The 22806-nt window shown below is 40.4% G+C and overlaps 1 protein-coding gene across 6 annotated transcripts in view; it reads right to left on the reverse strand.

Annotated features, from left to right (window-relative positions):
- Window positions 1-6528: 6528 nt before the first annotated feature.
- pacsin1b (protein kinase C and casein kinase substrate in neurons 1b) overlaps window positions 6529-22806 on the reverse strand; it is a 343930-nt gene continuing 327652 nt past the window's right edge. For 5 of the 6 annotated variants that reach the window (XM_072563328.1, XM_072563327.1, XM_072563329.1 and 2 more), the window contains 3 exons: window positions 16470-16574; window positions 12982-13181; window positions 6529-12663 (listed from right to left, as the gene is read on the reverse strand). In XM_072563328.1, the coding sequence (XP_072419429.1) occupies window positions 12554-12663; window positions 12982-13181; window positions 16470-16574 (415 nt within the window). In that variant the 3' untranslated portion in view covers window positions 6529-12553. The remainder of the gene's footprint in view (window positions 12664-12981; window positions 13182-16469; window positions 16575-22806) is intronic. The other variant, XM_072563330.1, reaches the window with a different exon arrangement.

Here is a 22806-nt window from a genome sequence, read left to right on the forward strand (position 1 = left end):
GAGGAAGTGTTAGCAGTGATGAAGGAGTGGACCAACGTATCACGAACAGTCCCTGTGGTATGCTAACAGTGGAGGGGATAGGAAGACATCTTTACTGGTGGCATTCTGGTGGAGGTGGTAGAAATGACAAAGAATTATGCTTTGAATGAAAGACTAGTGGGGTAGAGTGTAAAGGCAAGGAGAACCCTATTGTTGTTCTGAGGAGGAAGGGAAGGGGTGTGGGCACAAGTATCAGAGATATGTTGAACACAGCTAAAAACTCTTTCAACAACAGGCTGGGGGCCATGGAGCAGCAGAGTCTCAGTTGAGGCAAAGGGAAGTCCTGTCAGAGGCAGCCCAGTGAAAGGTAATATCATCAGAACAGATGCAATGGAGGCAGAGAAACTGGGAGAATGGAATGGAATAGAATCCTTGCAAGGTGTGAGGTAGTTTAGTCGAGGTAACTGTGGGAGTCAGTAGGTTGGTAGTGACACTGGGGGACAACCAATCCTCAGAAATAGAAACACTGAGGTCAAGGAAGGGAAGGGTCAGAGATAGATCAGGTGAAGCTGAGAGAAGTCATAGAGCTGTACAGCATGGAAACAGACCTTTCAGTCCAACTCATCCATGTCGAACAGATACTGCCAGCATTTTGTCCAAAACCCTCTAAACCCTTCCTATTCATATACCCATTCAGATGCTTTTTAAATGCTGTAATTGTACCAGCCTCTATCACTTCCTCTGGCAGCTCATTCCATACCGTACCACCCTCTGCATGAAAAAGTTGCCCCTTTGTTCCTTTTTAAATCTTTCCCCTCTCACCTTAAACCTATGTCCTCTAGTTTTGGACTCCCTCACCCCAGGGAAAAGACCTTAGCTGTTCACTCTAATCATCATGAAGAGAAACTGGTTAGATCCCAAAAACTAAAAATTGTGGAATCGTTAGAAAGGAAAATACAAAACCTTAACATTCACCAACCAATCACCTAACTGTATGCCTAATGCCTTTGTATTACACCTCTCCAACCTTGCTGTCTCACATTGCCTCTCTTCGGCCACCCCTCATTCCTTGAAAGACCAGAGCACCTCCCTTAAGGCCATAAGAAATAGAAACAGTCCATTTAATCCCTCAAGCTTTCTCCGCCTTTCAATATGATCACAGCTGAATCAATATTCCTCATGTCCAGTTTCCTGAGTTTCCCTATAACCCTTGATTCCCTACTGATCATGAATCTTTTTCAGCCTTAAATATATAGAAGGACTTTGCTCCCACAGCCTATGTGGCAAGGATCCAAAGGTCCCTTCATACCTGGGATCAACCTAGTGAACCTTCACATTTTCCCACATTCTATTTCTTCTGCTTAGTTTAATGCCAACACACTTCATCAGTCTACGTATATTTAGCAAGTGTGGGAAACATCAGCTAGACTTGTTTTTGAAATACTGTTCCCCATTGTTAAAATTGACTCATGACTCTGAACTTTATTTTCTGAATTAGTTTTAAGTCAGTGAAAATTCTAAACTCTAGTCAAGGTTGCATTTAGCACTGAATTTAACTTGAACCATCTCCTTATTACTGACAGCTACACAGTTAATTAATCAAGCAATTGGATATGCAGGGCCCTACTATGGTCTTTGCAATTTTTGTCAGTATACAGTAAATACAGGAGGCCTGCTTACTTCTAGTGTTAAGTCCAGCTTGATTGATTAGGAGTACAATAGAGACCTTAACTCAAAGAATTCGGTGAATAAGAGCACTTGGTGCAGTGAGGGATGAGGTGGGAACGATTAGATTAGATTACTTACAGTGTGGAAACAGGCCCTTCGGCCCAACAAGTCCACACTGCACCCGCCGAAGCGCAACCCACCCATACCCCTACATCTCCATCTACATCTACATCTACCTCTTACCTAACACTACGGGCAATTTAGCATGGCCAATTCACCTGACCTGCACATCTTTGGACTGTGGGAGGAAACCGGAGCACCCGGAGGAAACCCACGCAGACACGGGGAGAATGTGCAAACTCCACACAGTCGCCTGAGGCGGGAATTGAACCCGGGTCTCCGGCGCTGTGAGGCAGCAGTGCTAACCACTGTACGACCGTGCCGCCCACAATTCAAGATATTATTCAAGAAGGGCTGCAAAGAAAAGCCAGGGAACTGTAGACCAGTAAGCTTAATATCTGTGGTGGCTAAGTTACTTGATAAGGTTCTGAGAGATAAGACTGAGAGATAACCACTGTGCCATCGTGCCGCCCACAAATTCTTTAAATAGATAAAAACTGCAGAAAGCTGCAGCACAAAGGCACTTGCGGGAACTTGTGCCTGAAACACAAAGTGAGCACATAGGTGCAGCAGGTAATTAGGGAAGCTCATGGAATGTTGGAGTCGAAAAGCGTGGCGCTGCAAAAACACAGCCGGTCAGGCAGCTACCGAGGAGCAGGAGAATCAATGTTTCGGGCAAAAGCGCTTCATTAGGAATGGAAGGAGGGGTTGCTGAGATAAATAAGAGGGTGGGGATGGGGAGAAGGCACCTGGGAAGATGATCGTGGGAGTGGAGGGTGGAGCAGATAGGTGGGAAGGAAGATGGACAGGTTGGACAGTTCAAGAGGGTGGTGCCGAGTTGGATCTGGGAAGAGGTGGGGGAGAGGAAATTTGGAAACTAGTGAAGTCAGTGTTGATGCCATGTGGTTGAAGCGCCCCAAGGTGGAAGATGAAGCATTCTCCCTCCAGTCACCAGGTGGCTTGGATTTGGCATTGGAGGCGGCTCAGGACTTGCCTGTCCTTGATGGAGCGTGAGGGTGAGTTGATGTGGTTGGCCACAGGACAGTGGGGTTGTTTGGTGTGTGTCACAGATACGTTCTCTGAAACTTTCCACAAGTTGGCATCTCGTCTCCCTAATGTAGAGGATTCCCAAGGTATAATGTTGGCTCTTATTTCAAGAGGGTTGGAGTATAAGAGTAGGGAAGTCTTACTGCAACTGTAGAAGATGTAATGAGGCCATAGCTTGGGTACTCTGAGCAGTTTGGTCCCCTTAATTTAGGGGATATTACTTCTTTGGAGGTAATTCAAAGAAGGTTCGCTAGGATGATTCCAGATACAGAGAGATTGTCTTATGAGGAAAGGCTAAGTAAGTTGGACTTTACTCCCTGAAGTTCAGAAGAACAAGAGGGGATTTCATTGAAATCTACAGGATTCTTAAGGAGCTTGACAGGGTAAATACTGTGAGGATGTTTCCCCCTCATGGGAGAGTCCAGTACCAGAGGGCACAGATTCAGGATAAAGGGGTACCAATTTAAGCTGGAGATGATGAGGAATCTCTTCTCCCAGAGGATAGTGAATCTATGGAATTCTTTATCACAGAGGGTTGTAAAGGCTGGGCCGTTAAGTATACTCAAGACTGGGATGAACAGATTTTTAATCAGTAAGAGAATGGGAAATTAAGTTTAGAAATATCAGGTCAGCCATCTTCCTGTTGAGGGACAGAACAGACTCAAAGTGACTGAATGATCTATTTCTGTTCCAGTACCTTATGCCTGTGATTATACAGCAATGATAGAACATTTCCATCCTCCACTGAGCCGGTGTTGCTCACCATTAAGGATTTAGAACAGAAATGGAAAATTCACTAGGCATCTATGGACAGGACAGGCAAGTCATTACTTTAAGTGAAGCCAGGCATTTTAATAAAATCAGGAAAAGAGTTTTTTAAAAAAATGTAAATTTAATCCCAAGGTCATCATGAATGGAATGATCTGTAGAATTTCTGTCAAGAAAATGAGGAAGATGGAAAATTCAGGGCAAGAATGAAATCAAAACAAGTTTGAGATTGTTACCATGTAATTCAACCCAAGCTCATAAAACAACACATCACTTTTCTTCTGAACACACTAAATCATTGATCTGAATATTAGCCTTAAAACCTTCACAAAATATAACTTTTGAACTTGATCCCTTTGTTTTCCAGCTCTCATTTCCCTGGTCTTTCTGTCCTTTAGCTAATGATGATTGGTCAAAGCTAACAGTCCAAAAACAGGTTCACAGTGAATCCATCGTTGATTTACCACATCATTCAATTTTCTTTCCACTGTCACTCTCAGAAATGCAAACTTAAATTCTTTTTGAATTTTGGCTTCCCAGTCTCACGGAGGGTCACTGGATCCAAAACTTTAACTCTAATTTCTCACCTCAGAGCTTTTCCAGCAACTTCTGTTTTTGGGTCCCAGTCTCATCATTGCTTTTATTTATATTGGAATTAAACTTCACAATATAATTCAAATCAATGGAAAATTTTAAAAAATGGATACAGTTGAAAAGCTGATGTCAATTCGTTAGGAGTTTTTTTTCGACATAGCTGACACAGACCCCATTTCTTTCTTCTTTATTCCCTGAATGGGAAAGTACAGAGCAGGCATTTTCATAGCCTCTTGTAGGATGGGGGTTTACTTGCTGATGTAGCTCTAACTCCAGCCATTTTTCTTAGGAGTGGGATGTGCTGCCAGCAACCTAATTTCAGGTTGTCAAAGGTACTAGTTGTTAGCACTTTCTCTACAAAACAATCTTTCTAATGTCAACAGCTAACCACGTCATCATTTGAGTACTTGAAGAAAGTGGCTGTATAACAGGGTGTCGGAATTACAAGACACCTCATGGATTTGGCAACTTTATCGGCACCTACTTGTATGCCTATGTCAGACACTTGCCATCGAATGAGAATTTCCTGATACATCTTATAGTGCTGGACCTGATGCAGTGGCAGCTGTTGCCCTGCTGATGATGCCACCCCCCTTGCATTCCTACTACTGTTGTTGCCCAGCCTTCCTCAGCAGTGCTCTCAATTGAGAGATTTATTTGGGCTATACCGTATTCAGCTCCTCTTGCCTATATTTGCCTGGTGTCCCAATTGGATATCAAATTTTGAGGCAAGCTTATTGCCTTTCCTAAAATTTCACCAGAAAATACATTATTACATGGAGGTCTGATGATCCCAGTAAACTGTAGCTTGATGCTGTGCTCATATGACAGAAATGGTTTGTTACGTCAATTTATTTATAGATCCCACCTTGATTTATATATTCTGTACTATTTCCTCCTGTCTTCTGACTGTTTTAGGTGTTTGCAATTTACAGAACGGAAACGATCACACTCAAACATTGTGCTTTCATGCACAAGACATTGCTGCATTTCTTTAGGGATTCTAATTCTTTAAAAAAAATTCATATAGTGTAGAAACAGGCTCTTCGGACCAACAAGTCCATACCAACCCTCCAAACAGTAACCCATCCAGACCAATTTCCCTACATTTACCCCTGACTAATAACCTACACTATGGGCAATTTAGCATGGCCAATTCACCTAATCTGCACATCTTTTGGATCGTGGGTGGAAACTAGAGCACCCAGAGGAAACCCATGCAGACACGGGAAGAATATGCAAACTCCAAACAGACAGTTGCCAGAGGCTGGAATTGAATCCGGGTCCCTGGTGCTGCAAGGCAGCAGTGCTAACCACTGAGCCACCGTGCTGCCCCAAATCTGAGGGGGCAAAAGGCAGATCAACATCACACGAGAGAGCACTCAGTACAAAAGTTTAGAATTGCCCTGAAACATGAACCTGTCTTTTATTTCTTTGAGATGTTTATCAAATTGCTCTAAATTCTTAAATTATAAGAAAGAGACTTCAGTAACAGGGAAACAAGACTGGGCAGCTTTGATGAGGGGTCCACATTACTATTGACTTGATGGGTTAATGATAATCTTTTTAAAAGTGTTCATTTCACAAGTACAAACTGGAGGTATGTGCTCTTTCCTTCACCACTTTGTTTTATCTCTCCATGGTTTTGTTTGTAAATTGCATAATTCAATCACAAAATACTAATGCAATAAAGTTCTCAGCTGCAAGTTATGATCAGTGCTTGATAGAGGCAATATAATGACGACTAAAATCCTTACATTTTAAGATGAGTAATAAAGGTGCCAGAAACTCTTGGGGCATTAGTCAGCGTAGAAAAATAAAAAGGTTGTACACATCAATAAAATATTCTCTTTATTGATATTCTTTTGAACGGGGTAATTGACAAAAGTCCGCAGGTATGTTCAATAAAGGCGTCTACTTTCTTTGCCAAAGTGGAGGAGACAACAGAAGGAAGTTATCCACAAGTAACCAAAACTGTAACACTCAGACATGGTTGTTCCACTGTCCACCTAACATGACTTGCTAACCATTCCACCATTACAAATCTTCAATATTCTGGAATTCACCATTATTGAATTTGGTAATTTGCAGAATTCAACCAAAGACGAGTTTGAGAAGAATCACCATTTTTGTACGTGTGTGTGTTGGGTTGGGGGGGGGGGGGGGGGGGGTGCGCAGAGAAAGAGGGCAAAGTTTACCCTCAAAACAGTGAAAGGCTATTGCCTGATGTAGATGCCTAAGAATAGAATCCCTCTTCAAGAAATTATTTTTAAGAAATCCATAAATTGCTCAATGAATTTTTTTAAATTATTAAATGGGGAGCTAAATTAACCACACAATGCACTGCGAATGTTGAAGTGCATTTCTTTTAATGTATCCTGGAAGACAGTTGAACATAATGAATGGTTGCTGTTGTTAGGATCGAATGTAGTTATCATAAGAGAGTACAAATTGCTGCAATACGTGGAGATACAAAGATGATACACAAAGATGTGGCCTGTACACCAGCTTTTTTTTACTGCAATTAGCACTTGCTAGCAAAGACAGTACCACTCACAGTCAGGGTATAGACCACACAATTCCTGCAGTGAAAGATAGCATATTTGGCAGTCTGAATATAAATAGAAGCGCCTTGAACATTAAGTTGATACTTTCTCAGCCTTTCTCCAGCTTTGATCGATGCCCATTTGGTACAGGTATATTTTATTTTGAAATAATTTTCAGATTCTGGAACATTCAAAAATGACAACTCAACAAAACTCCTGTCTTTAAGAGATTTATAAGTCACTTCATAACTCAGCTTAGTATTTGATTGTTCTTTCCACTGGCTCGGCAAGCACTCTATTCCACTACTGTAATGTCAATGTGACACATGTGGTACTGAGGCAGGACCCAGCTGGCACTCCCAGAATCCTATGCAAACAAAAAACTGGAACAGTCTCCATATCACATACGAATATGGCTCAATCACAGTTCACATTAACAGCAGGTATTGTTCAAACAGGCACTACATCAGTAGTATTAACTTCCAGCTAAAGCATGTAAACACAGGCTTTAAAGGAAGGGAGCATTCACTTCACAACAGTGAACGTACAGAGGAAATTCAATTCAAACTTATGCACATAGTACAATCACAAGATACTAGTTAAATTACAGAGTCATATACACTGATTATACAAACAGCATCATATGCAACTTTTATACATGTATTTGGAATTGAATTTGCAGAATGGTATATCAATACATCTAAGTGAATGTTGCACTGCCACATGTCACTACATTGACATACAAATTGACTTCATGAATTAAGCACTGATACTGCCTTTTCCATTTAATAAATAACTTGCATTGCGCACAGACTGCGCATTAAGCAGAATGGCCAGTAGCAGATATTGGAATGTATCCCAGGTCACTAATGGTGTCGCTATCAACCGGTTTCCAGAGCTGTCAAGATAATTCTTAAAATAGACAGAAACCTGGATTTTAAAATAAACTCCCATTCTCACCCTTTACTTGGTCTTGCAAAGAATGCAGAGGCATTAAATCAGTCTTAATGAAGTAAACCTCGTAACGAGTTATTATCTGATACTGAATGTGGCAAATGGTGGCAACCCAATTGTCAGCTGGTAAAGATAGGGGGCAAGGTACCCCTGCATAGAACATTCATTCTAATATAAACATTCTCAGAAATTCCAAATGTTGCATACATGGTTACTGAGATTTGTAAAGGTATCACATTTCTTAATTTGAGCTGCACTTTACACTTTTGCAAGGGTTAGTATCCTTTTAATATTACATATTCTTTATAGATTTTTGCTTACAAAATTACTCTGCTAAATATACATTTTTTTAAACCAGCTGCTACTTCACTTTAAACAGGGCAAAGTAGAGAATGAAAATTTTAATAGTGCAGAACCTCCTTGAGTCAACTCCAGCCACAGAAGTTACAAACCATTAAAAATCTGAAATCTATTTAAACTTGGGTTCTTATACCTAAGTCCACATGACAGTTACATTCAAGAAGTAAGTAGTAACAACGTATTAACATTCTTGAATCAGCTACACCATATAATGGGGATTGGGTGTGAAGTTACTCAGTGTATTTATCCAAGAAGGTTATTACCTTCAAGGCGTAGTCTCATACCATTTCAGCTTCACACAAGCCCACTCAGAAACAACTAATGAAAAGCTTGCAGTTGGTCAAATTGGTACTTGCTCTCCTCTTAGTGAAGGCTAGAGTTGACCATCCACTTAGCAATCTAGACATTTATAACAGAACAAACATTTTGGTAGATCTGCTCAGGAGTTAGTTTTTCCAGATTAGTGAGCAATGGGGAATTCAAAGTAGATATCACAAGTCTGGCACATCCAAGAACGAGAAACAAGAACCAAGATCTACTCAGAAATTCATGCCATGGAATTTTTAAAAGAAAACCTAAAAATCAATATGTCTGTTGTGTAATGTGGCAAAGTAAAATGCTCATGTTTTAGCATATTATTTTAAAACATCAGAGAAAGGTTTAGAACCAAAAGGTGGTTTTAGGGTTACTAAATTGATTCCTTTTGTAAAATACTATCTGCCAACGCAGTCACTTTCTCAATTCAAAGTCTGAAACTTGAAATATCTTTCGATTTGTTGAAGTTCTATAATTCCATATTGCTACGGTATTTACAATGCTTAATTACTGGATAATTCAGATTTTTAAGCAGATTAAATAGCTGCACTGTTAGAAGTATAATGCAAGCGGGTATTTACTACACACAATCAGTGAGCACCAGACGATTCAACAATCTAATGCTTCATATGGGATCTCACCTCCCTTCCAACCACCCTGAACATCCAACAGCTGCTGATTGACAACTCACTCCAATAGCAACAGTATTTCAAAGAACTATAGTGCTCATGGGCACATTCTGACAGGTCACAAAATAACTACTTAACTGTTAATTAGACATCACAATCTAACTACAAGAGCACTGGAATTACTGGTCTCAAAATTAGACACGTATACAGTCCCAGGCCAAACAGATGGATAGCTCTTATATTACACTGAACAAATAGCTATGAATGGTGGGGAAACAATTTGTTTGCTCCCATACAGAAATTTCATAATTCATACATTAAGGTGTGTGAATGATACATAATTAAGTTTGACAACATGATCATATGTTGCATTTGGAAATTGTCCATCCAATTCTGCTTCTGAAGTGCAGTATAACTCATGATCCCCAAAATCGGGTGTGAACTTGCTGCGTCACTCCTATAAAAAAAGCACTCATGGATTACATGTGGAAGAGACAATGAGTCTCTGTGCAGAAAGCCAGTGAAGATTTGAATTTAATTAGGGAATAAATAAATTGGAGAATGAATGACAACATGTGTGAATAAATTCAGGAAGGAAACAAACTTTTAAAACAAGCTTGCCTACAACAATATAAACACTCAAAATGGGAAAGTGTTTTGGCACTAACTTTGGCTGAGAAAACTGGGAGCAAGTGACCAAAACAGAATAAAAAATAAAATGAGACAATGAGGGAAAGCAAGACACAAACTTGGAGTCTGACAATTCGTGGGATTGTGTAGGGAGTTGAACTGGTAAATCAAAATGGATATCTCACACATTAAGTGAAGTTCATTAAATTTTCCTTCCTTTATTTCCTAGCCTAAAGTGGAATCGTGAAACCTCATCACTGCTGTAAATTAATGATACAAATATTGGACTCTATTAAAGAACAAATCTTACATCTAAATATGCTGTTGAGTTGGTGACAAGTGCTGGGATCAGCCACTGACATCTGGGTCTCTGTCCTAATAAAAGTGTCACATTTCCCACACACTCTTACTTTCTGACTGGAATCAAGTGGCGAGGGAATGTTTAAAAAAACTCTACAACTCTAAGTCATCGATTAAATAGCAACATCCCTTTCATTTTATCCATCTTTAGTAGACAAAGTTAGAGGTTTAATAAAATTAGAACTTCCACTGAACATAGTTTCATTGAATAGCTGTTAAAATTCAGAATAGCTTTCAATTCAATCTTTCATGAAATTGCTAGGGAGTGGGCAACTTTAACTGCAGCAATTGGAGTCAGCATGCTTGTGGAAGTTCCAAAATGAGATGCCAACATTCTATACGAATGTCCAGTCCTTAATTCTTGTCTATATAAAATACACAGAAAAAGAGAGAGAAACATATACACTTATTCTTGTTGCCTCATTTGGAAAAAGCTGGGGTTTTGACATTCGCCATGATTTTTTTTCTCCACCATATTGACTATACTAAATGATTAACCTAATATACAGTGAGATAATTCAACCTCAACCATAAAAGACTTGCATAACATTTGTTTTAATGTCTGCAAGGTGAGAGGCAAAGCATGGCACTGAAAACCTGTTCATTAGAAAGGTTGAGTCCAATATCTTAAGAAAAAGAATTGCAGAGAAAAAAAATACAAACAGACTTTTGATATAAATGAGAAGTGGGGGGAGAAAGGAAAGAAAGGACTTAGATATAGAAACAATTCTCAAACATTAATACTTAGATTTAGCTTGCTTTAATTTACTACGTCAGTACTTTCAGCTAGGACTGCATTAATTCCTTAGGTCGCAGTGTTTTCGTTTTAAAATGAATTACATTTTCCAAAAAAAGATGTGAGACCTTCAGGAAGTTTGTGTAAAGGTCACTGGAGATGTCGAAAATGATAGCCATTCTAGAATTGTGACAATGATGCCGTCAATAAAGGGTTAGATGTTTACTCAGTACAACTAAGGCTGAAAACACGAGAAGGTCCAATAGAGTTTGTATTTTCAATAGTTCTGTAGCACAACTGAAAAATGAATTTTGTTTTTCACTGAAATTATGCAGCTAGATTGCTAAGTATTTCCTGTTTTTAAGCTCAGATTTCAAGCCTCAACCATATTTTACTTTTGTATTTGCTTTTACTTAGATGTTTGAGCCCTCTGATGACAGAAGCCAGCAAGTGCAGTAAAAACTCTCACTGATCCATCAATTTTACTTTGGGACTTGGACATTGAGATCACAAAGACTCATTTTCCAGCCTTTTCTCTCAGTGGCAGTTACTTTTCAGCTTGAGATTCATTGACCTAGACACCCAGACCTGTATGCATAACAGCTACATGGACAGTGATACGCTTCACTAGATTTCCTACACTAAATATATTTTTAAAAGTGTTCCCAACATTGCAATGCACAGAAGCAAAGGAAATTCAGTTAATAGCAATACCCAATTCATTCGCCACAATTCCTAACAAGATAATGGCTAGCTTTTTTAAAAGAAGATAATTACTTCAATATTTAGATTAACATTTCATCCATTGCAGCAGAATTAATGCACTGACAATTAAAATAGTGGTCAATGATAGACAATATAATTACACTACACTAAATCAGCCTATACTTGTAGAGTCGTAGAGTGTTTCTACATTGATTATTTTTCTTTTTAACACATATATAGCCAGTTGTATCATTACAGTTTTATCAATTTGATAATCTGAATTTCATTTACTTTTACCCAAGTGCTGCAAATAAACAGGTGCACAAATGATTGGGTCCTTTAATGCCAACCAGTAGATTCAAGATCAAATACCTTAACAACCAATGTTACACTCTCTAATAAAGCAGCAAAAATCTTTGGGAACCTATCGGACAAATCACTGCTCAATGAGGTAAACACAGTCATTTTCATTGGATCAATGAGAATTATTGGGTGCAAGGAACATGACATAGACATTCCCATGAATGGCCTTCAATTGAAATTGCAACAGTCAAAGGGTTTTGTCAAATAAAATCTCAAAGATCAACAAATAAATGCAAAGTACCAAGTGTCTAAAGTAGTTGGCGTTGGTGTGTGTGTGTGTGTGTGTGTGTGTGTGTGTGTGTGTGTGTGTGTGTGTGTGTGTGTGTGTGTGTGTGTGTGTGTGTGTGTGTGGAGAAAATTGATTTATTGATTATGCACAATTAAGGGACTGACAATGGAAAAATCAAAAACATGAATCCAAGTGAAATAAACATATGTGTGTAAGATTGATCAAGGTGAGGATGGAAAATTGAGCTTAAGATGAGGCTTCCGGATTAAAAACAAACAGGGATAACAAATGGGGTGCCACTGCAAGAACCGAAAAGAGCTCGCTTTAAGTTAAATAGGTTTCTTCTTAAATAGATGTTCTTACATCAACCATTAAAGGATACAGTCTTTTAAGCCCACAGATGAAAGCATGATTTGCACAAATGATAATAGGGCACTACTCTACGAACAAAAAGTACAAAATGAAATGGATTTGTCAAATCACAAAAACAGCATTATCTAGAACACATATATACAGCAGCAGCAACTAGCTCAGCAAGTACAATGTGCTATCAGATGACCTCGACATAATTGGCTGGATATAAGCCCAGCTGTCCATTCTCCAGGCGTCCTTTGCACCAGCCCTGCTCATCCTCATCTTCGATCTTTGTTAAGAAATCACCTGAATTTGAAGGGGACAAAACGAGTAATTATAATTCCATTCTATGAAGCAGAGCTTCTTCCCTCTCTGTATTGTCATCAACTCAGTTTCAGCAATTTGATGCATGAAAAATTTCAAAACCCTAATTGTGCAAGGTCAGGACTGACTAATGGCAGATTTGTTTGATACCCTGCTACAAGAAATCATGGTTCAATACGCGTATGGATAAGCAGTGCAAGAATTTGGGAAGACTTTAGGTAGGGAAGCAACAATGGCAGATAACTGTAGTTGGCTTACTTGACACAAACAGCAAATCAAAAGATCTTTACACAGTCTCACCTGCTTTGAAGCTCAGTTCATCCTGCTCTTGACCTTCATAATCATACAGTGCACGCACTCGCACTCCCTGTCCATGGGCAGGAGATGCTTCCTCATCAAATGGATTGGTTCCTCCATTAGCATCATTTGTGGTGGGGTTATTTGTTTCATCATCAGACCATTCAGCAGAGTAAGCTTGGTTCTTCTCATAGCTACTCACACTACAACAGAGGAAAAAAAAGCCTGAGCAAGACACTGACTTATGAAATGTAACCAGAGCAGCCATCTAATGTCTATGGAAATGCTTCATCAAGACAAGAAATGGTGAGAAACTAAAATAAAACAGTGATAGTGGAAGTGACCAGATAGCCAGCACTGGGAAATTAGGCTGAAGTTCCGGACCAGGTTTTATACTAACAATGAGGAATCCCTCTCTCTCTCTCTCTCTTCCCTCCACCCTCCAGGAGTTGACTGATATGCTGTGTATTTCTGTTTACGTTGTCTAACATAAGGCCAAAATGGACTTTAAGGGGCAGCAATACAAATTTAGCCTAAAAGTAAACAAAAAAATGTAATATGTTGCTCATTCTGGTTTTAGAAATCAATGCTATTTTAATAGGATTTTTTTTTACAATTTTAAATTGTCAGAAAAGTCTACAGAACAGTCTGGAAAGAGAAACAGCTGAAAACATTTTTCCTCTTCCTCCATCCAAAAACTAATTGAACAGTCTGTTCTACATCTACTTTGAAGTGGATTCTTTATAAAAGAGAACAAAGTGTAATTTTCTCTCAAAAAACACACCTCACATTACACATTGTTTCTCAGCAGAGATTACGAACAAGCATCTCTGGCCCCAAGCCAGCGGCAAAGCCCAAAAATTTGGCTTCCTCCATCTCCACAGTTGCACATGGGCGCTCAAGCAAAGAGCACCAAGTTAAGCATCTCCATGTTCAGAGATGGCATTCCTCCAAGATTTAGAAGGCAAGGTATAGATAAAACTGGACCATGAAACAATGCATTGAGCAGGTTGTGTTCAGTTCTATGTTGTAATAGAGGGTTTACTGTCATTCCTGTGATTTGTAATTCTGGTCGGAGGACAAAATTGCCAAAGCTTTTTCAACAAAGCCAGAACGCCCTTAGGAGATCCAGGGCAGCAGGCACATGGGAAGACCACCCCCTCCAGGATCCCTTCCAAGTCATACTCACATCGCCATCCCTTTATGGTTGCTGGATCAAACGCTTGGAACTCCTAACAGTATTGCGGGGGCACTTCCAGTATATGGATTAGAGTTATTGGAAAGGGAGGCTCACCATAAGCTTCTCAAAAAAGAATAGGGGAAAAAAAATATTGGCTTTATTGCAATCATTCCTGAAGAAGGGCTCATGCCCGAAATGTCAATTCCCCTACTCCTTGGATGCTGCCTGACCTGCTGCGTTTTTCCAGCAACACATTTTCAGCTCTGATCTCCAGCATCGGCAGTCCTCACTTTCTCCTAGGTTTATTGCAATGTCCCCATTCAGTGAATAATAAATGGATGTGGTGTTGTAACTGTAGTGCAACACCATGACAGTGGGTTGTATTGAGTAATATGTAATAGCTTCCCTTGTCATTCCTATAACTGCCCTTCTGCAGTATAACTTGACCTGAGGTATATAAACTCATTTGATTTATAAATATTGGTCCAAATTTAAAGCATCTGAACCTCCCAGGAAAAGGAGAGACAGAAAAAGGTAACTAAAAACAAATGGAAAATTCACAGATCAGTCAATTTGTGAATGACTAGCCCGAATACCGATCGTTCACTTTCTGGTGTTGTTTGAAGTGATGCTTGATTTCAACATCTTTTATTTTACCATAACTGGCAAGCCACAATATTTAAGGTGATGGGTGTGAGAGTCTTTCCATATCCTCAAATCAGACAACTTGGAATCATAAAATCCCTAGGGTGTGGAAGCAGGCCATTCGGTCCATTGAGGCCACACCGACCCTCCGAAGAACATCCCAACCAGACCAACCCCATCCTTGTAACCCTGCATTGCGCATGGCTAATCCACCTGGATACTATGGGCAGTTAAGCATTGTGAATCCACCTAATCTGTACATCTCTGGAGAAACTGGAGCACCAAAGGGAAACCCACACTGACACAGGGAGGACGTGCAAACTCCACACAGACAATCACCAGAGGCTGGAATTGAATCCAGATCCCTGAGGCAGTAATGCTAACCACTGAGCCACCATTTCAGGCCTCAAACTTACTTTTCCCTGCCATCAGTTGAAGGCTAAATTATCTTGACAATGTTAACACGACTATCAAAAGCAGTAAAAATACACAGCAAATCAATCAATGTCTGTAGGGAGAAAAGTCAACCATTCAAGTGTAGTTGTTCATGTCCTCTCTCGTTTAAAAGGTGTTAAAGACCTACTGTTTATCTCAACACTTTGCTTGCATCCTGGATTTACAGCACCTGCAGTTTTCTCTCATTTCAATCCCATTTTCAAGTTCTTTCATTAGACTGATGCGAAAAAGCACAAAGAAATTTGTGAAATTTCAGGTTGTTACCATTATCATGTACATAAAGCAAAGTTGGGTTAACGATGTGAGTTGAGCACCCATGTTTGATTTGAACAACTTAGAGACATAAAACCTTAAGTTCAGCTCATTAACTTTTCATTAAAGTAGCAAGATACAGAGCAATCCTTTCGAAAGTACGCTTATATTATAGAGTATTCCATACAAACAATAAATGTGACTTTATTTTAGATCTCTATAAACAACCTGGGTTTAGGTTTGACAAGGCTGTCCTTCAACATCTTTGTCAGGACTCTAGGGCCTCTCTATTGAAATGAAGAGCCCTGCATTTTGGATCAACTAAAGGGCTAATCTGGCACTGCCGACTGTGGGAAACAAGGTTATTGGCTGAAAGTTCAAAGTCAAAGCGAGTGTGGACTGTGTGCTTCCAAAGATAATGCAGAAACAAATCAGTTTTTGGGCTGGTGAAACTCATGTTCAGGAACATATTTATAATGGAATCATTCAGAATGCTGCTGAAAGCATTGATCAGCCAAGCATGAAAGAGGTCTATGTCATCAGTAAATTAGCTAGTTTTAAGAAAAAAACAGTCTAATTTATTTGTTTACTTGTGAAATGGGAGAAGAGTTTAAACCTTAGTACTCTTCTTCCCCTTATAATTGCATTTTTTATTAGAAGGTCAAGAAAGCACTGTCTTAATTTATGAGATTACATCATGCAGACAGCATTCTAGAATGAGCTCATTACACAGATTAATTTATCAGAGCACACAGCAAGGAAGATAGATAGAAAGGTAGTGAAAAATTTACTCAGATACAAAGATTAAGTCAAATTAAAAATGAATATATTATAAAGACTGAAGGAAATGCAGGGAAACAGTTCTATTGATAGCTTCACCAATCAGTGGGGCAAACGTTAGTAAGTGTTAGTGAAAAACTCCAAAATGCTCAAGCAAAGACAGACAGTTTTTGCTAACTTTTTCTTTTCCTCTTTCCGGTCCTCCTCCACCTCCTGGTTGGCTTCATCTTCATCAAAAGGGTTATAACTGCAACTTCTGTCATTACTCTGGCAGATATTATCACTGTTCAGGAAGTGAGAAAAGGACACCTGCATTTGTAAAGAATCCCTAGAAACAATTAACTGCTCACTGAAATTTCAGAATACTAGCATTCTTAAACAAGTCACAGAGTTGACTACATCATTGCACATCATTAGCTAAAAAGGACTTTGAAACACAAAGTTTTATAAATGCAAGGTCTTTCTTTCAATAACAAAAATTAAATTTGATGAAAAAATAGCAATTATTGCAGAGTCCCTTGGGAATGCCTGTAATGAATGTTACTATCAATATGTGCATAAGAAATGTTTGATTTTAAATACTGGTAAAGGATGGGTAGGCAGGTGTCATGTTCATTCTGGCTGTGGAATACTTGAACTAGAGCTCTTGGCCTCAATCACACTCTGCTGGACAGGGATGGTTGGCAAATACCTGTCTCCCCAGAAAAGAAGCTAAGTAACTGGTTATCAAATGGAGCTTGTCAACAGCTGAGCCTTGTGGGATGATCTTCAGGCAGGGGCTGGCAGAAGGTGGTGGTTAAGGTCATCATAGAGTCATAGAGATGTACAGCATGAAAAGAGACCCTTTGGTCCAACCCGTCCATGCCAACCAGATACCCCAACCCAATCTAGTCGCATCTGCAAGCACTTGGCCCATATCCCTCCAAACTCTTCCTATTCATTTACCCATCCAAATGCCTCTTAAATGTTGTAATTGTACCAGCCTCCACCACATCCTCTGGCAGCTCATTCCAAACATGTACCACTGTGTGTGAAAAAGTTGCCCCTTAGGTCTCTTTTATATCTTTCTCCTCTCACCCTAAACCTATGCCCTCTAGTTCTGGACTCCCCAACCCCAGGGAAAAGACTTTGCCTATTTATATTATCCATGCCCCTCATAATTTTGTAAACCTCTATAAAGGTCACCCCTCAGCCTCTGACGCTCCAGGGAAAACAGCCCCAGCTTGTTCAGCCTCTCCCTATAGCTCAAATCCTCCAACCCTGGCAACATCCTTGTAAATCTTTTCTGAACCCTTTCCAGTTTCACATCTTTCAGACTGGGTGAAACCTAAAGCTACTTCAACATTTACAAGTGAATAGCTCCAAGTTAAACATTTGCATTCCCCTGCTCCATTGCAAACTACTGGCCCAGCCTTGTCACCGTGGTTAACATTTACACATTCATGTATACAGATATTTACATTCATCATCTGCCTCTCCTACCCAGGTCTCCATCTTCACATATTCAGGAACAGTTTGGCAGTTTCACAGTTCTTTCAGAATGCACAGCCTTCCGACTTTGAAAAATGTTAGGTCTTTTGCTCGAGGACTTTTGACTTTGATTGTTTTATAATCCATTTCGCTGCAAAGGACCAGTTATCACTTGGATATCCTTTACAGAGGATGCTGTTTCTACTAAACTAGATAATTGCTGCATTACCTTATTTGAAGGACCTTTAATCTGAATTTTGTTTTGTAGATAAATTCTTCCCTGCTAACTTAGGTGGTTGTCCCATAACCTTATCTGGGGCATTTAATCTCCTGGACATCCATCATGGAAGATGCCTGCTCTATTGAAACAAGTACTTTACTCCTTGCAGTATCCTAGATGTTACAATTTATTTTTAACCATGTTTCTAATCTGTGGATAGTGGTCTGGTTTCCATGGAATCATGCATAGTTTCTCTAGAGATAATATTTACTGTAAATTTGCTGATACGTTTGTAGGTATTTACTTACACTTCTTGATTGGGTCGAGTGTCTTTATTTGCTACCTTATTGTACTGATGAGCGAGATATTTTCACGTAGTCAGTTATGATACTAGAGAACTGATGCTTGCTTAGCTTTACCTCTGTTACTTCCTCTTTGGAAGATCCAACATCAAAATTCAAAGTTCAATCTCCTACATCATTTTGCTTGGGGAGCGGTTTTAATGTCAGTGACTCATCAATGAGATCAAGTAGGCTGTACTGCTCATTATCAGTATTTGCTTCCTCTGGCAAACTTTGCTGACTTTTGATTTCTGATCTGTCAATTCACTTAGGTCAACATAGGTAACCTCCATTTTTCTTTTTTTCCCTGTTAGGGTCTGCCACGAAGCCTAATAAAACCTTCTACCACTGACCGCTTTGGCTAGTTTGTCAAAAACAGTTCAGTTCTGAACAAGTTGTTCTCTTGGACCTAGCTGAACTCCTTCTGCTACAATAAGGTTATGGAGGTCAAGACATGCATACAGGTTCAAAAGAAAGATCTATTGATTAGAACTCCTTCATGGTTAGTGCTGCTTGTAGCATAGTTTTAAATCTTGGGAGTTCTTCCTCACTCCTGTGTCATTCTTAAAATTAATTACATGTCCATAAACATAGATAAACTCTGTCAAACTTGGATTGAATGAATCATTAATTTTCCCTAAAAATGCCTCTAGCATATTTTTCAGTAGTCAATGCTCTACTATACTGAGCTTGTGCTGGTAGTGATCGACAGGCTAATCAGTAACATTCTTTTGTCATAGCAGAGTGTGCTTGAGTACTTTTGCTCCACAGCACTGATAATAACTCTTCATATCAGCTGTTTGGCTTACTCTGTGTGTTAACTTGTCATGTGTCTGTACAGTGCTTGTTCCTTAAAGTGAATAGGTTTTGTTAGTTTCCAGTGGTAAGATCCTCTCAGAATCTCTGTCGGAGCGTCTTTTTGGTTTCTGCTTCCAGCATAATTTGAATAGCCTTCTCTAAAGTCAAATCTTTTCTGGATTAATCTATCTGGTAGACTCACCAACTCCCACAGCTACCTGGATTACACCTCTTCCCACCCTACCTCTTGCAAAAATGCCATCCCGTATTCCCAACTCCTCCGCCTCCGCCGGATCTGCTTCCAGGAGGACCAGTTCCACCACAGAACACACCAGATGGCCTCCTTCTTTAGAGACCGCAATTTCCCTTCCCACGTGGTTAAAGATGCCCTCCAATGCATCTAGTCTACATCCTGCACCTCCATCCTCAGACCCCACCCCTCCAACCGTAACAAGGACAGAACGCCCCTGGTGCTCACCTTCCACCCTACCAACCTTCGCATAAACCAAATCATCTGCCGACATTTCCGCCACCTCCAAACAGACCCCATTACCAGGGATATATTTCCCTCCACACCCCTTTCCGCCTTCCACAAAGACCATTCCCCCCGTGACTACCTGGTCAGGTCCACGCCCCCAAACAAACCACCCTCCAATCCTGGCACTTTCCCCTGCCACCGCAGGAACTGTAAAACCTGCGCCCACACCTCCTCCCTCACCTCTATCCAAGGCCCTAAAGGAGCCTTCCACATCCAAAGTTTTACCTGCACATCCACTAATATCATTTATTGTATCCATTGCTCCTGATGCGGTCTCCTCTACATTGGGGAGACTGGGCACCTCCTAGCAGAGCGCTTTAGGGAACATCTCCGGGACACCCGCACTAATCAACCACACCGCCCCGTGGCCCAACATTTCAACTCCCCCTCCCACTCTGCCGAGGACATGGAGGTCCTGGGCCTCCTTCACCGCCGCTCCCTCACCACCAGACGCCTGAAGGAAGAATGCCTCATCTTCCGCCTCAGAACACTTCAACCCCAGGGCATCAATGTGGACTTCAACAGCTTCCTCATTTCCCCTTCCCCCACCTCACCCTAGTTCTAAACTTCCAGCTCAGTAACTGTCCCCATGACTTGTCCGGACTTGTCCTACCTGCCTATCTTCTTTTCCACCTATCCACTCCACCCTCTCCTCCTTGACCTATCACCTTCATCCCCTCCCCCGCTCACCGATTGTACTCTATGCTACTCTCTCCCCACCCCCACCCTCCTCTAGCTTATCTCTCCACGCTTCAGGCTCACTGCCTTTATTCCTGATGAAGGGCTTTTGCCCGAAACGTCAATTTCGAAGCTATTTGGATGCAGCCTGAACTGCTGTGCTCTTCCAGCACCACTAATCCAGAATATTTCCAACCAGCAATTCTGTCTCTTATGAATTCGGTTTTCAAAGCTCCATAGTCATAGTTTTCTGCTGATCTGCGGAGGTTGTTAACAAAGTGGAGTTTAGATGGATGGAGGGAGGATCTCACTGAAACTTATAAAATACTGACAGGCCTAGATAGAGTGCATGTGGAGAAAATGTTTCCACTAGGAGGGGAGTCTGGGAGCCACAGACATAGCTTCAGAGCAAAGGGACAACACTTTAGAATGGAAAGGAGTAGGAATTTTTTTCAGCCAGAGTGTGGTGAATCTGTGGAATTCAGCATCCACAGCCTTCTGTGGCAATAAGTCATTGAGCGCATTTAAGATAGAGACAGATAGAGATTGGCAAGGGGATCAAGGGTTACAGGAAAAGGCAGAAGAATAGGGTTAAGAAACATAACCATGGTGGAGTGGCAGGGCAGACCTAATGAGCCAAAATGTCTAATGACCACATTGTAAAAGAAAGCCTCGTCTCTACCGTAACTGTACCTCTTTCGAAAATGCACTACCTTGTGAAGCAAACTCCACATTTAGCACCAAAAGCATTACACTATGAACTAGTGTTTATGGATTAGTGCTAAGTGGTTCCACAATCAGTAGGTCACAAAGTTCTCACATCATCAGAAGAACAGGGTTGGTAACCATGAGTCTAACAGGGGTATTATCTACAAACAACTTCATTCTGATTCATAGTTGCACCCAGCAGGAGTGCAGGAGACAATGCTTATAAGAATCTTCAGTCAAACGTGGATCACCCTACTGGGCCTTTCCTGAAGATTTCCAACATCAGAAATGCCAAAATACAGCCAATTTTGTGCATTATGACATTCCGAAATGGTGAGTGCACTCGGTCGTGTTGACTTGGGCCGTAGTGCTCTGACAATATCCAAGTATCTGTGCTAATATAAACTCCGTACATCAGAATTAGGCGCTCCACTAGCCAAGCTGTATATATACTGGAATTAACAAACAATACAGAAAAATGAAGTTAACAATCTGAATTAACATGGCATCTTTAATATCGTAATGCTGCCCAAGCCACTTCAAAAGAATACAATATGTCTAACAAATTCGGGATTGCTTTCCGGAAAATTTAAATTGAGTGAAACGTTGATTCCTTAAAAATAAACTTTAAAACTGGAGTTAAATTCCATACAGCCTTCCTTAGCACATTTAAAAACAAAACATTATACCCATACTGTCTCAGATGAAATATAATACTACCTGTACGTTAAGTGGTTAAAATCCTATATGGGTAAATAGAAAAACAAAAACTAAATTCAAAATTATAAGAAAATAATATTCTATAATATTGTTACATTGTACAGGTTCCATCTAGTGAGAGAAGTTGGTCAATACAACTGGACTCTCAAACCAGAACTGATCAACTTCTGTTACTGGATGGAGCCCAGGATTTCAGTTCAGATTCAGAAGTGAAGCAAGAGCCTATCAGCAAAGAACAGAGGGTGGGAGTGAGACTGGGAAAAAGCAAACATAGAGGCATGAGGCTGGGGATAGAGAAAGACAGAGGCTGGGGAGGAAAAAGCGACAAGACCAGGGCTCAGCAAGCTGAGAGATATGGGTGATTAGAGACAAGGCAGGAAAGCAAAGATTCCCTGTCCACAGCCAGATTTCACTCTGGAATCTGACTTGTTCAGTATTACTATCAGCTGGGATCATTTAAAAAAAAAAGGATTAGGATTTCAGCAGCAAACAAGCTGAAACAGAAATGGAATTGGCAATGTCACAGATAAAAAAGGACGGCTTCAGAAATAACGTAAAGGGAATGGACACTTTGTTCAACGTTCATTGGCAACTAATATCACATATTGTGGTTGGATGGTGTCATATGGTCTGTAGACCTTTCACAGACAGGTCACATGGTTTGACTATGAAATAAGGCTCTGGTATTTTTGAGTGGATTCAGAGAGAAATTGAGATGTGCCGAAGAAGCAATAATCCATTGCTCTCCCTTTCCCTGCAACTCTGCTCAGAAGATCACCTTTATCACTCAGGGGGAGCTCCTGAAAAGGATTGTCTACCTCACCACGTGAAGCAAAGGGAATTTAGTGAACTACCATGGTTCCATGAAGAAATGCCAATGCCAGCACCTTGTGTGTGCAGAATAACTTCAAAACCAGAACACCATTAGCTAGGAGAGTGATGGCCTAGTGGAATTATCGCAAGACTACAAATCCAGGAACCACAGTACTGTTCTGGGAACTGAGTTCAAATACCACCATGCTGGAACTTGAATTCGATAAGG

The sequence above is a fragment of the Chiloscyllium punctatum genome, chromosome 45 (genome assembly GCF_047496795.1).
Source record: "Chiloscyllium punctatum isolate Juve2018m chromosome 45, sChiPun1.3, whole genome shotgun sequence".
Taxonomy (NCBI): domain Eukaryota; kingdom Metazoa; phylum Chordata; class Chondrichthyes; order Orectolobiformes; family Hemiscylliidae; genus Chiloscyllium; species Chiloscyllium punctatum.